The 14,464-nt window shown below is 40.9% G+C and overlaps 1 protein-coding gene across 2 annotated transcripts in view; it reads right to left on the bottom strand.

Annotated features, from left to right (window-relative positions):
- The window catches only part of CCNY (cyclin Y), a 318,012-nt gene that overhangs the window by 34,764 nt on the left and 268,784 nt on the right, over positions 1-14,464 (bottom strand). For both annotated transcript variants that reach the window (XM_047739958.1, XM_047739957.1), the window contains 4 exons: positions 7,840-7,940; positions 1,660-1,695; positions 466-523; positions 260-379 (listed from right to left, as the gene is read on the bottom strand). In XM_047739958.1, coding sequence (XP_047595914.1) covers positions 260-379; positions 466-523; positions 1,660-1,695; positions 7,840-7,940 — 315 coding nt within the window. The remainder of the gene's footprint in view (positions 1-259; positions 380-465; positions 524-1,659; positions 1,696-7,839; positions 7,941-14,464) is intronic.

Raw genomic sequence — 14,464 nt, 5'->3', positions numbered from 1 at the left:
AAGGTTTTACTTATGTGCATTTAATGTTTCAACATTCATTGGTTTTGAATGTGATTTTACAACTGACTTTAGGTGGGGACGGTGGAACAGACTTCACACCCCCCTTTTGGGAGATCCATTCTGTACTCTCCCTGGGGCGGTGCGGGGAGACAACCTTGAAGACGAAGATGTAGTTTGCCGAGGGTACCTGGTGAGACTCCCTGCTTGCACCCACTCCGGTGATCTAGAGAACGGCTGTGGTCATTGGGAAGGCACTCACCAGGGTGACAATGGCACATTCGGCCGTCAGCTGAGCAGCACTGAACAGTGTCCGAACAAACCGGTAAATCTGCTTCTGCTCTGGGTTGTGTTTATCATAATCTGGTGGCACTTCGGATTTCTGGGGAAGGAAATGTTTTCAGATGACTGGCCACCCAATTAAAACAAAAGAGAAATAATTAAACACCATCAGAAGGAAGAGATTACCGAAAGAGGGTGAAGGTTTTCATCAAAAATATCTAAGAGCATCCTTCCATCTGGGTCCCTGGTGGGGAAAATAAGAGAAAATGGAGTTTACTTTCTGCAAGAATGTCACTCAAAATAAAAAAAAATACATTTGATTTAACATATTTCAAAAAACTAAAGTCAATGTTAGATGTCAGAGATGCTACTGGTTATCCACGAATAATCTCTCTTGGGTACAATATTTAATCATTTCTGTTTAAAGTCTACGAAAATGAAGGTTATAAACCACATTTAGCTGAATTAACCTAAGCAAAAAAAAAAAAAAAATCTAGATTTTCATTTTCTGAGTTTTCAAATAAACCAAATCTATGCAAGTGACAAACTTCTTTAAACATCTTGCTTCTCAGCAAAGGCTAATGGATATGCTTAAACCATCACTATATGGTAGCTGAAAGGAAAGAAGTTCAAGGGTAAAAATGAACATTCGGTGTGTCCTGGAAATTAATTTGAAATTTTCACAACATTCAACTTAAACACTTCATTAAGAGTTTCACGATTTTATACTGAAAAACAAGAGGTAATGTGTAGAAAAGCTTAACTCAGTAATCCATACATCTCTAAAAGGACGGCTGGTTGTTACAAGGCCAGTAAATGCCATCAAAAGTGGTGACTTGCACTGGAAGTACAGTGCCTTGACCTGGGCGCCACAGAGACCACCGCACCTCACCGCACCTCACCGCACTGGCTCCTCCTTCATCTGTTTTGTCATCTGACTTCTACCAGAGAGAAGGTTTCTACTACATTAAAATAGTTTACATCTAAATTTACACCAAAGTTTCTTCTCATTTAAAACTATAAACATTTTTTCTCGTGTTGAAGTAGCACATAGTAAATTTTTAAAATAGTAGTTTATAAAAGAAAGACTGTTTAAGCAAATTATACAGAAACTCACGAGTGAAAAGGAAGCTGGGCATTATCAAGGTTTGCTGTGTTCTGCTGGCTTCAAACACGAACACCCATTTGGTTCCCTCTGACTGAGCTGCTCAGCACTTACCTGGGAAGTTTTGGTAAATTAAACTAACTCTAGAAATTCCATGACAACATGAGTAAAGAATACAAAGGCTGAAGCAACTAGAACATAAGAGGAAAAAATAGGAGAAATAATATAGGAGATAATGTGTAATGTTTTTAGCACAAAATTAATCATCCACATACCTGTTTTTGATGTGGTAATATATTGCGAGAGCTACACTGTAAAATAAAATGCAGGGTTCAATGTTTTGTAAGCATATTCAAAATGTTATATATTATCTTTCTGACCATAAATATATAAATTGAAGTAAAAGTCAAACAATTCAACTGAATAGTCCCATTTAATTCAGACACTGATCAAGAAATCACACTCTCCAAAGGAAGTCAATCTTGTACTCATTCCCTGCAACTATTAAATCTTTTCCAGGAATACAAAAACTTCAAGAGGTATTTAGAAACAAATTCTCTTTCTACTTGAAATTTTAAGCTTTCTTCACTTGTAAAATGTTGGCACTTTTGTAAAATCAGGTACTGAAAAGCAAATACCATTGGAAATTTCCAACTTAGTACCTCCTAATTTAGAAAAACTATAGTTTCTTTATAACTACCTAAAAATTTGAGTATCACCCACAGTGGTTTGCTGGGTTTTTCTTCTTTTAAATCAATAATCTCTTGGCAATCCACCTAACTTATTCATTCACTTACTGAAATAGTACTATAACTTTTTTTTCCCCCAGATTTTTTTTTTAGATTTTATTTATTTATTTATTTGTCAGAGAGATGGCAGCAGCACAGAGAGCTGCAGGCAGAACAGGCAGAGCAGGCAGAGGGAGAAGCAGGCTCCCCGCTGAGTAGGGAGTCCGATGTGGGGCTCAAACCCAGGACCCTGGGATCATGACCTGAGCCAAAGGCAGATGCTTAACCAACTGAGCCACCCAGGAATCACTATAACTCTTATTTTAACACTACCTTAAAATTTTATTTTACATTTTAAAAGATGTGAATTTAATGAAGATACTCCCCTCCTCTGAATATATTTTTCCAAATAATGTTTTTCTGATTTAAAAAATGTGTTACATTCATATTGTAGAACTTCAGGAAAATACAGAAAGTATATTAAAAAAAAAAAAAAAAAGTAAACCGTCTGCCTAAAGATGACTACTGTTAGCTTGAGATACATAGTATCTATTCCTATTTGGGGCACCTGGGTGGCTCAGTCGGTAAAGCGTCTGCGTTCAGCTTGGGTCATGATTCCAGGGTCCTGGGATCAAGTCCCAAATGGGGTTCCCTGCTCAGCAGAGAGCCTGCTTCTCCCTCTCCCTGCCAGTCTGCTTAGTTGTGCTCTCTCTCTCTCTCTGTGTCAAATAAATAAAATCCTTAAAAGGAAAAAAAGATATCTATAAATGATATGTATAAACAGGTTTGCATACTATTTTTTCCTCATTAATATTTTTCTTGCCATTAAAATATGCTTTAAAAACATGACATTAAATGGCTGCTTACAGTCCACTGTATAGCTGCTGAATAACTACTGCCCTGCTACTCAACACTTGTGTCTAGTAATTTGCAATTATAATTAACACCATATTGATACCTTCATAGATAAGTACTTGTGCTACCTGGGACCATATTATTTCCGTAAGGAAACATTCTGTAATTGAAATTATCCAATCTGAAGTCATTAACAATTGTAAGGCTCCCCACATACACTGCCACCAATTTTTGCAGAAAAAGGATGCTGGTTTACTTCCCTACCAGTGTCTGCAACCTCATCCTTGCTGACACTTACCTTGACTATTCTGAAAAACGGTTCTCCAACCGGAGAGGTAAAGAAGTGTACTTGTTTTCAATGTGAGTTCCTATGACCACCTATGAAGTTAGCAGGGTTATTCATGTTAACTGGCCGATATATTTTTTTAATTTCCTCTTCTGTAAGTTGTCTAAATCATTCCACTACTTTTGTTTTACTTCAAAATTTACTGAGGAGAACAGAATTTATGCTTAGGCTTCTAAGAATTTCACTAACTGGCTGCATCAGACTGTGCTCTGGGTACTCAGAGCACAGAAACCGCGATCCAGGGCACAGGACGCAGGTGGAGGGCTCAGTCCGAAACACATCCCCTTACTCAGCGTTGGATTCCAAACAGCTCAAAGGCTCCCTATGACTTCCTATGACAATGACAAGAAACCTCTCATCTTCCAAGGCACTCTCTCTCTCTGGACATATTCATTCATAGGATTTCAGCTAAGTGTTAGAAGTCCTCTTGAGCAAATGGCAATATATTCTCTTTCTCCTAACATCTTCAAGAGTGTCCAAGCTGACAAAGGAATTATAACTGGGGTGAAAGGGCTTCAGAATTAAAAAATAAAAATTATACAGTTTTCAAGCATACATTAACAGCCCTGTAATGAAAAACAGTAGATATTATCAACTCTATTTCATAAGTGAGAAAAATTCAGGCTCAGACACTGGACACCAGGATTTCTGACTGGTACAGTGGTTTGGGGCCCTTTTGTGCTACCATGTTGCCTCTGGGAAAAGGGAAGAAATTACTGTTTAATTCATTTAATAGTCATGCTGTGATGAAAACTGTTTTCTAATCTAATGTCAGATTTAAACTGATGTTTCATATGACTGGATGTGGTGCAGTGACTAGTTTAATCACTTCGATTTATTGAGGAAGAAAATGGTTCTTGCCTCCTCTGTAAGGGAGCATGACACAGGAAAAGTATTTCTGGATAGGGAGAACAAACTGGGTTTAAAACCTGGCTGCTTCATTTATTGGAGTTCATTTACCTCCCAGAGCCTATATTTCCTTGCCTACAAAATTAGGACAATTCAACCTACATTACAGAGCTGTTATTATAACCAAACAAAATATATAAAAGTGTTATTTCAAACAAAGTTCTAAAACAAAATTCATTATCATTATAGTTGTTACCCTAGCATAATTTCAACTTAAGGGGTGCTTCTGCTTCTGCAAATTGAGTGAAATCTTCAGGGCCCCAAGGTCACTATCTTCTGAATCTCCTAAGCCAAAAGCAAAACTGGATATCATCGTGGCCTTAGATCTTCAGGAAAAAGAGAGCCACAATGTAGGACAGTTTCCACTCAAGATGATATCCCCAAAAATAGGAAAACCAAGCTCAGAATTCACATACAGCACAGTTCCATGGGCCAGTTTAGTTGGTCATCTTGAAAGGAGTAATTGTGGGAGCACCGGGCAGTCAGCTGAAAATCAATCCCACACTTTGGGCTTCGGAGGCCTGGTCAGTTCTGCTACATCCTCAGAAAATGGTGAGATCTCACCAAAATTGGGCTGGGGTCAAACCAGAGGCATATTTGGACCAAAGGGTTTGCTCAACTGTGTTTGCCACACGGTTGGGAATAAAGAAATGCTATTTTCCTGATGAACAAAACAAAACAGATTTGTGGCTGTTGGCCTTGTACTTATCCTCTGACCTAGAGCTAAATCAGCAAAGCACATGACAATCCTGAAACTTTTCAAGTCCAAGAGATGGTGGGTTCCAGCAGCAAAGAGGAGGTGCAGGGGGTGGAGGCATGCGGGCAAGCAGCTGCTCTCCAACCCTCGGAGGCCAAGGTCCATGGGTGATTTGGCCACTAGTGTGCATGGGGCTCCACTAGCCCTAGACCCTTTTCACTCATCATCATTCCTATGCCTGTTATAGGATTTTGGAAGGGAAGATGGAGGTCGGCTGCAGAGGCATGGGGGTTGGTTAGCAAATGCTAAATTCATACCACACAGCTGTTGGCATTTAGGGGAAAGATGGGAAAATCAAGTTCTCAAAAAAGAAATTATGCCTCTGAGAAGAATAAGCACAGAATACCCAAACTTGTTACATTTAAAACTTTTCGTTCACTGTTAGAACAGCACTTGACCCCCATGCATTCTTCAACTAGAATTTGTAAATATGTTTGTTCCTTTGGCAGCCCACATTTTGCAGAAGGGTTTTCTTTTAAAAAATTAAGTTAGAAATTGATGTTTAGAAGTCAGAGGATTTTCTCAAAGAAACAAGGTCATACTTGCTTTTCAGGAAGTAAGTTCAGCCCACAGATACTCACCATGTCCATAATGGAGCTCAAGAGTTTTAATGGTTTTGGTATTTCTAATGTCCCAGGAAAGGGGACCGAGAAAAGGGCCTAGATTTAGGGAAAGCAGAAAAAGGAAAACAGGAGTTTCCTTTTGTTAGGTGTTGGGTTAAGTTCCAGGCAGAGCTGCAGAATAGGAGGGCATTCAGGCTTAGCTTCTTCCTACCCCGCTTTTTGACACGACTCCTTCCGAGTATCCCTCTCCCCTTACACCATCAAAGACCTGGCTGACGCTCAACCAGGCCTGTTAACACCCATGTCTTCTACCCTTCCGCTCCTTGACTACAACACAGCCAAGCGGGATGCAGGCATTTACAGGGAAGGATTTTGATGGTACTACCTCGGCTAGGGTCCACCGTAGTCCCAGGTCCAAGATACAAATAAATGAACTACTGACTGAAGGGATTTCAGGTGGTGCAAAGAACATGTCTTCTGGATCAGGGAAGTCACAGTATCTACACTAAATGTTTTGTTTCAACAGTCTACTCTTTAACTGGGCCAGCTTTTAGCTCTTCTTTCTCCACATCTTAACCTATAATTTAAAAGTTTCGAGTGAACTTTGGTGGGGGAGGGGAGAGCAACTGTCCACTTACATCAGGAGTTCTCAAACTTGGCTGCCTACTAGAATCTCCTAAGGAGGGTGTTAAAAATCCAGACACCAAACACCAGCATACTTCCCAGCTCCCAGAGGACTCCAAGGTGTAGCCAGAGCTTGGAACCACTGATTTGCACAGCAGCACATTTATAACATAGGTGACACTGAAATATCTGAGTGCTAACCAGTTTTCCCACCAGGCTCCTAAGTGTCTATGTCACAACCAGTGGCCATTTTCAGTTATCCAGGGGAAAGTACTGAACAACTGAGTCGGATCCATTTGTAAATCCCAAGAGCTCCCGCGGGCCCTGAAAGTGAAGGTGCCCTCCGCTCCACCTGGCCTCCCCTCCCATTGCAGAGGATCCCAGGATTAGAGAGATTAGCAGCTTTCATTCCAGGCTCTCTGGAACTTGTGCGGACGCCAACAGCTACATGGTACATAAATCCTCAGGGCTTTCCGCTCCTCTCCACAATCACTAATGATTTACTCTAGAAAATACTCCCAAGAAGTACTGCACTTCCTATATCCTGGCAGTAAACCGTGCCCCAAAGGCTATGACATGCAAACCACTTCCCAGCCACAAACGTGGACTGTTTGGGTTTATGCCCACTCACCATTTATCATGCCCTTAAATGTCAAGGTAATAAGGGAAGAAGTTGCATTTCTATTTAGATCTTAGAAAACATGCAACCCTTGAGGACAGAAGGCAGCCTCCCTCCAAGTGGCCCCATCTTCCACCTCCCCCCAGCACCTGGAGTGGCTGCTGTCCGCAGAAGACTGACACAGTCCCTGCTGCCTGACTGAGGTTGTGATTTATTGTTACATATGGCCACACTCAGAATAGGGCTTCTAAGCCTGAAAACATGGCCCACTGAAATGAAAGAATACTTCTTATTTAGAAATTTAAACACTTACATCATACACTAACTTGGCCTGTTGTTAAATGTGTAATTTCTTAAACACATATAAAAATAAAATACCCTAGGTTTTCTGCAGTTGAAATGATGACCACAGACCCCAGCACATCAGGTTTTCTGCGATCTCTGTCAAAGGCCATTATTATCACAATGCTAATGGGGGAACATTACAAGAAAAAAGTGTTCCTTCCCTCTTACCTTCCATTTTAAAATAAGGAAACTGAAGCCCAAAAGGGAAAGGATTTTATCCAAAGACTCCCCTTTCCCCTTAAGCCCCTCTTTAAAATAAGGTTTCAAAGAGAAGGGTCTTACCCAAACCCTCCCTGTTGCTAAAGAGCCAAGATCAGGACTCAGATCTCTCAACTCTGGGCAAATACACTGTAGCCCTGAGTCTTAAATGGGACCACAAAAGCCCCTCTTTATTTCAAAGGTAAATAAAATGTTAGTAGAGTTATTCCAGGATGGCTTTAATAAAAAGTGGGGAGGTAGAAATCAAATACATGTTCTCATCTACATTTAAAATAATTTTAAAATCTGGTCTTTTATGTAAATGTACACAAATATTTTGAACACCCCACATTTTAACTACCAAAATCACTTTTTAAACAGATATCCTCAATAGTCAAAGGCCTGTCCTCCAGCCCAGTCTTACCACTTCCAGACCCCACAACCAACCAGTTAGCTGTCAGGTTAAGGAACAGAAAAAAGCATTTAGTCAAGCAAAAATGTGTATACCCACCATTTAATTGTATACTTGAGGTTTGGTTGACTGACTGTGCTATCATCTAGGAAAATAGTGGAGCAGGAGCTGTATTTCCTCGCTATTTGTCCTGGAGGATGCTAGAAAACAATGGCAACAAGACAGGACAATTAAATGGGACTCACAATTCTTCCAAGAAACATCATCCCCTTAAACTTGATATCAGACCACAGAAGGAAAATGTTTTAGCAAGAAATATTAATACCATCATCAAGAACAGTATAAAAACACTTTCTTTGTACAGTGAAATCCCTTGTTCTTCTACGTGTAAAAGTCACCACCACCATTGCTAGTCCCAAACCTCCTTCACTAGGAGAACAGTACTCTCTTACAAGCAAGCACCAATGAGTGTGTTGCAAAATCCACAAAAATCACCGGCCCTGAGGCCTGTGTGAAACAAACAGTACACTGCTCATTACACCAGTGAAAGAGCCTAATTAAGATAGCATCCTGGTTTTATGCATCGAGATCAAGGCAAGAGACAACTGTACCCATTTTCTTTATTCCTGGAGTGCAGCTGATTTGGAGGTCATGGGAAATGCAACCAATGTAAATTTAGATCTCCTGGTTTATCAGCTTGACTTCAGGAGGTGAAGTTAGAAAGAAAAAAGTATTGCTTGTTAGGGGCGAAACATATTTTAAAGAGGAAGATTATTGGACACTTTTGAAAATATAACCAATGGATGGCCTTCCGGTAGTGTCTGTTCCAACTTATGACTGGTTCTTTCACAAATGTATAAACTTTGAGCTCTTTGAAGCACCTCAGCACTGAGAACTACTTCTGAAAGGTACTGGTAAAGAAAAAAGAATTTAAATTATACACTGACGATATTCTAATTGAACACTAAGTAGATTTTTGCCAATATGTGGGCGATATGATTAGTAGACATTACTCCAGATAGTTCTTATTCAAAAGCAAGTTAGGGGAAAAAAATCAAATCACCCAAACAAGTTTCCATTTGCCTGGTGCTCTGCTGACAGCATAAGAGGCATTTTCAGCAACTGATGCAAATAATCCCTTTAGTGCTAATAAAACTGCCTGCCTCAAGTGCCCACCCTCAACAAATTCCCGAGTCCACACTTTATAAATGTAAAGGAAGCCTCAAAGCTAATCACAGACCAAATGAAAATTTACTTCATTTTTAATAAAGTTTCCTCTGTAATAAAATTATGAAAATATGTAACAGCCTGAGAAATGTAAAACCAATGTATAAACAGAATCTCCCCTCAAAACTAAATAAATGGCAGGCAAGTCACTATTTCAAGTATCCAGTTCCTCAGATCACAGCTAGAGGGCAGTGCACTACTGAAACATTATAGCCCTCCCTAGCACTGGTTTATAAATAGCATGTGGGTCAGAAGGAAATAACCCAAGTCAGGAAGGAAGTTCAGTTCTCAGGCTTTCCTTCTTAAGCTTACACCCTTTGTGCCTGTGTAAGAAAAGGGCACAAAGAAAACTCGCAAAGTTGAAGTTACTGTTTGAATGTCAATTTTATGATGGCATTTTCACATCTATCAAATTACAATATTCTCATTATGATAATCCAAAGGCACTAAAAATGATTTTTTTCTCTTCTTAACTTCTTATAGCAATCATATTTAAGTCACATAAAACACATCAAAAACTCAGAACATAAGACAGCTATTAATACAGGCGGCAAGCTTTTAAAGGTCTTAGGAAATTTTCCCCACTGGTGCAAAATCTACTACAAAACAAAATCTCAACAGGTATTCCATTTAACACAAAAATTCTGTAATGAACTGATATGTTAATGAATTTTTAGACACACAGGGTAACTTTAGATATAACCCCAACAATGAAGCAAAAGTACAATGAGAATTCACTTCTATTTCGTGTGGTTTCAACTATTCCTTCTGACACACATTTCTCAGGATTAAAATGTGATGGGAACTGCAAAGAGTAAGTAGTTACTCTAAGAAAACATGAGCACGGGTGTCAATGAGAGGAGAATGAGAGACGCCCGTAGGTGAACATAATCTACCCCCCTTCAATCTAGAAACTCCTTCTGTTAGCCTGTGGGCAGGCACACCCCTGGCACACACAGTCCCTAAGGGTCAGAGGGTTCACTGGACAGGAGTCCCACAGAGTGCGGCAGCCTCCCGGCACTCAGGGCTGGTGTGCAGAAGCCTACAGTTTGCCAGGGGAACACCAACTAAGCTTTCAAACTCTGTAACAATGCCTAACTTGAAGACAAAGCCTCGGTATTGAGTTACAAAGAGATTTTCAGTTGCGGGATGCCTCATCACTCTGAAATACCATTTGGGTGTGAAGTCACTTGTTAAATGTCAGGACCAAAAGATTCAGAGAACGTGTACTTCTCTGGATCCGAAACCCGTGTCACTAAAAAGCTCAAATAAAAAAAGTTCAAATAAACCCATGTCACTAAAAAACTCAAAGAATCCTGCAGCAGAAAAGCTCTGGACTCCGGGGTTGCTCTCCTGCTCTGGGTTCCGTTTTGAACTGTTCTGTGTAGCAGCGGGAAGGCCGAGCCAGCCCAGGCACGAGCACATGCCGACGCGCGGCACCAATGTGTATCCGGCAACACAGACAGCGGGAAACGTTGGCGATGCCTCTGAAGCAAGAGACACACGTACTTCACCGAAACGTGTGTTCTCATGTGTTCAGTATTTTGAATGAGCGCATGGTGCACCAGATATATGGTTCTCGGTTTCAGTATTATCTAACATAATACCACACTAATTTAGTCGTCCCATGATTCTGAAAAGTCCATATGCTTGGACATGTGTATGTTTGGCACATCTGAAATCTCCCAATTACTTTGCTCATAAGTTACACAGCCATATGATGCCCTGGGGAAGAGCAGTCAAGAAGACAGGTGAATCGGACTCAGCCACAACTCACGCCATGAGCTGGTGCGTCACTCAGCCTCCCTCTCTGCACCTCCACTTCCCTGTCTATGAGACGGAGATGAAGACGCAGACCCTACCTCCCAGGGTCATAATGAGGAGGAAATGAGGTCGTATTTATAATGCCCTCAGAACATGGCCAGTGAGTGAGAAGCATTACCAGTCCCTGTTAAATAAGAACATTAAACATGTCCAGAAAAGTGATGGGAATGCTTTTTTGTGCTAATGTCTATAACATACTAGAAATACACAGAACAAAATACCTAAGACAATGTTTTACTGGAAAAGGAAGGGCACAACAGTTTCATTGGCTGGCTCAGACAGATGGTACCAAGAAGGCCAGTCTTGGTGAAATTACATAAACTGCGTGGAGGGGGAGCAGAGAACAGTCCAATTAGCAAGAAGCCCAATTAAGGACTGTAAGGAAATAAATGCTCTAAACTATTATTCAAAATATTTTAAGAAAAAAAATTTTATCTTTGTAATAGTGTATATTTTACAAATTAAGTAATAAATACGTGGCATAAAACCTTAGAACTGGAATGAAGATCATCTAGTCCACCTATTCACATAACGTTCACAGTATAAAATAACCTATTATTTACAGCCAGACCCACTAACACACAATTGTTGGACCAGGTATTTAAGAAGATTTTATTGAAGAGCTATCATGTGTCCCAAATAATGAGATCATCTCTTTCTGTGATTCCAGTTAGATGTCTGTCAGATACAAAAATATGTAAATGCACACTCACATACACACACAGGCACACAGAATCCAAGTGCAAGACAAAGAGAAATGGGGTAGAGGGATAAGACCACCACTGGACCTCAACTATCCCAACCCCCCACCCTCCCAGGTCTTCTGTCAGCGCCTCACTCTGAGCACCCGCAGGCAGCATGCGCTGCAGAGAACTGAGAGGCCATCAGGCAGCATCCGCTCACTTTACTGCTTCTTCCTCCCTGCCAAACACCTACACGCACTGCCCTCCTCACCCCCAGTGGAAGACCTACCATTCTCCAGGCCAGGGCTAGTAAATGACTCCCCCTCTTCAAATTTTCTAGAAGTTGGCTCACACTCCACATGCAACACCCATTCACAAAGGACCCCCCCCCCCCCAGCCACTACTGCAATGAGGGCTTTCCAGCCTGAGCTCTCTCCTAGTGTCCTTCTATCTTTCTGGTTACCTAGTCCCTTTTTGTGGACTCCAATTCTCTCAACTCCCTGGAAGGTGATAGTCTTTTCCTCTCCCTGTACACTCTCTTCCCCAGGGGGTCCTCCTGTAGCCCCATTAGTTCAACTTCCTTCTGCTCTCCTTTGAGTCCCAAATCTCTCTTCTTTGGCCCAACCTCTCTTCTGAACTCTCCACCTAGTGCTCGCTTCGGCAGCACATATACTAAAATTGGAATGAACTCTCCACCTAAATGTTCCTCATACGCACCTCAAATGACAAATGAATCTCTTCTTCCATTCAATTATAATGACTTAAAACCAGAAATCCACAAATATTCTTAAATATTTTATCTTTCCTTTGATCTCCTTGCATTGATTCCACCTCCTAAATACATTTCAAAAGCATTTTCCTCTACATCCCTCCAGCCACTAACTGGTATATATGAATGGCCTCCATCACTTCTCACCCACATTACCATAGAAGCCATCCTGTCTCTAGGCCCATTCATCTCCAAACCAGTCTTCCTCTGATGTTACTGTGATCTTTCTACAAAGCAAATCATATCATGTCCCCTCCCTGCTTAAATGATTCGGAGATTCTCCATTGCAGGGAGGGGACATTTGTTGTCTCTTCGTGTCCCCAGGTCACCACTCACTTCTTCCTTCCACATACACTACACTTAGATATAATTAAATGGTGACATGATGACAATAACAACTTTTATTTAATAGCCATTAAATAAAAGCCAGTAGTATTCTGGATACTTTACATGTGTTCATTTACAGCTCACAAACCCCTAGCAAGGCAGGCAGGATTCTCATTTTATAGATAAGTCAAAGGAGGTCAGAGAAATTAAGCAATGTTTCCAAGGTCAAATGTAAGACACCAGAATTCACATTTGTGAACACATCTGCCTGACTCCAAAGTCCATGCTTTCCTACCAACAGCAGAAAGGAGAGTGCCATGTATTAAGAAGCTGGCAAACAGGCAAACAAGCTTGGCAAACAGCCAAGGGCTCTTGCCATTGGACAGAGAAATAATAATGACACGCTCAGGACAAACTGCTGTGAGACAGTGACTGGCAAAACAAAGGGGCCAAAATCCTAGCTCTCTTGTGGTCCTGCTGGGAGCTAATGTGTATGAGATACTCCAGTACAGGTGAAGCGAGAGTATGGCTAGAGTCTGAAAGCCTTGAGTTCAGGATATAGCTCTGTCACGGATTAGTTATGTAAACGTGGGCAAGGTAGTTAAGTAGGATGATGACCCGTCCCCGCTTCCTGGGGGCAGTCCGAGTTTGCCCCTGTTGTCTTGAGTAACCAATAACAGCATCCCTTTTCACATTCAATAGAGTCCCAGTTTGGGCAATAAATTATAAGGTCACCATATGCCTTACTTCCCCTAGCTTCAATGCCTTCATCTGTAAATTAAGCAGAGCTGACCCACCCCTCATTGTGGTGCTGTGAGGGCTATCCCAGGGTAACACGTGGGTGCTGAGCACATGGACATGCTCAATGAGTATTATTAAGTCACTTAATAACACTTGGTCTCTGTGTTTTAACTTCCCATTTTCAATGGCTGGACAAAATTGACCTACTATTTCTTAGGGATTGTTAGGATCTAATAAAAATAAAGCATTAGAAAATATGAGGTAATATCATTAGAGGAAAAAAGTTGTAAAAGTTTGGAAACCAAATCAAATCTCCAAAAATGAACATTCCCTCATTTTTTTAAAACCATGACCTTCATTGAGAAGGCTAGTTTCCCAGAGCACAGAGAAATGAAATTTGCACTAGTATTCCTTTATTAACAATTAACTAAAAGTCTGATGTGTGCAAAATACATGTGGGAAGAGCACAGAGCAGGTGGGAAAAGGGCACTGCCACCACCTGAACACTCACGATGTGTATAGATAGTCTCCCAAGACCATGAAGGCAGGGTGTGGTAGTTCCCTCATTAGATTAAGAAAGTATTTTTGTCCAAGTCACACAGCCAATATGGAGTGGACACAAGGACATTCTTGCAACACCCAAGTCCATACAAACCCACTTATCCAAGTGGGCAGAAGCACTCACAGCTGAGAGGAGGGCCACGAGAAAGGAGAGCTCTACTAGCATCCTTCCAATACCACCACAGGCTGCAGAGACACACGGACAAAAGAACAGAACAAACAAAAGGAAGACCCCTCATCTTTGATCTCAAGGTATTAAACTAACATTCGTGGAAAGAAAAAGGGAGACTGAACAGCTTTTAGCAGGATCAATTTTTTATAGCAGGGAACGACTACAAGTTCTGAAAGACTAAAAGACTAAAAGGAAAAGCAAACATCCATGGAATTAACAGAAGCAGACAAAATCATTAATTCATGAAGGAAGAAAATAAACCAACATTGGATTTCAAGAACAAAAACTGGGCAAATGCCAGCACTGAGGTCAAATCTTGCTCTACTGTGGGTCATGCATGCTGTCGCTACAAAATAATTACATTCACATTGTACTTCAATCCCAGGTCAAAGCTTGGTTTTATTATGGCTCAGTGTACCA

Source organism: Lutra lutra, chromosome 8 (genome assembly GCF_902655055.1).
Source record: "Lutra lutra chromosome 8, mLutLut1.2, whole genome shotgun sequence".
In the NCBI taxonomy this organism is placed as follows: Eukaryota; Metazoa; Chordata; class Mammalia; order Carnivora; family Mustelidae; genus Lutra; species Lutra lutra.
This window is presented reverse-complemented; position numbering and strand designations above follow the sequence as displayed.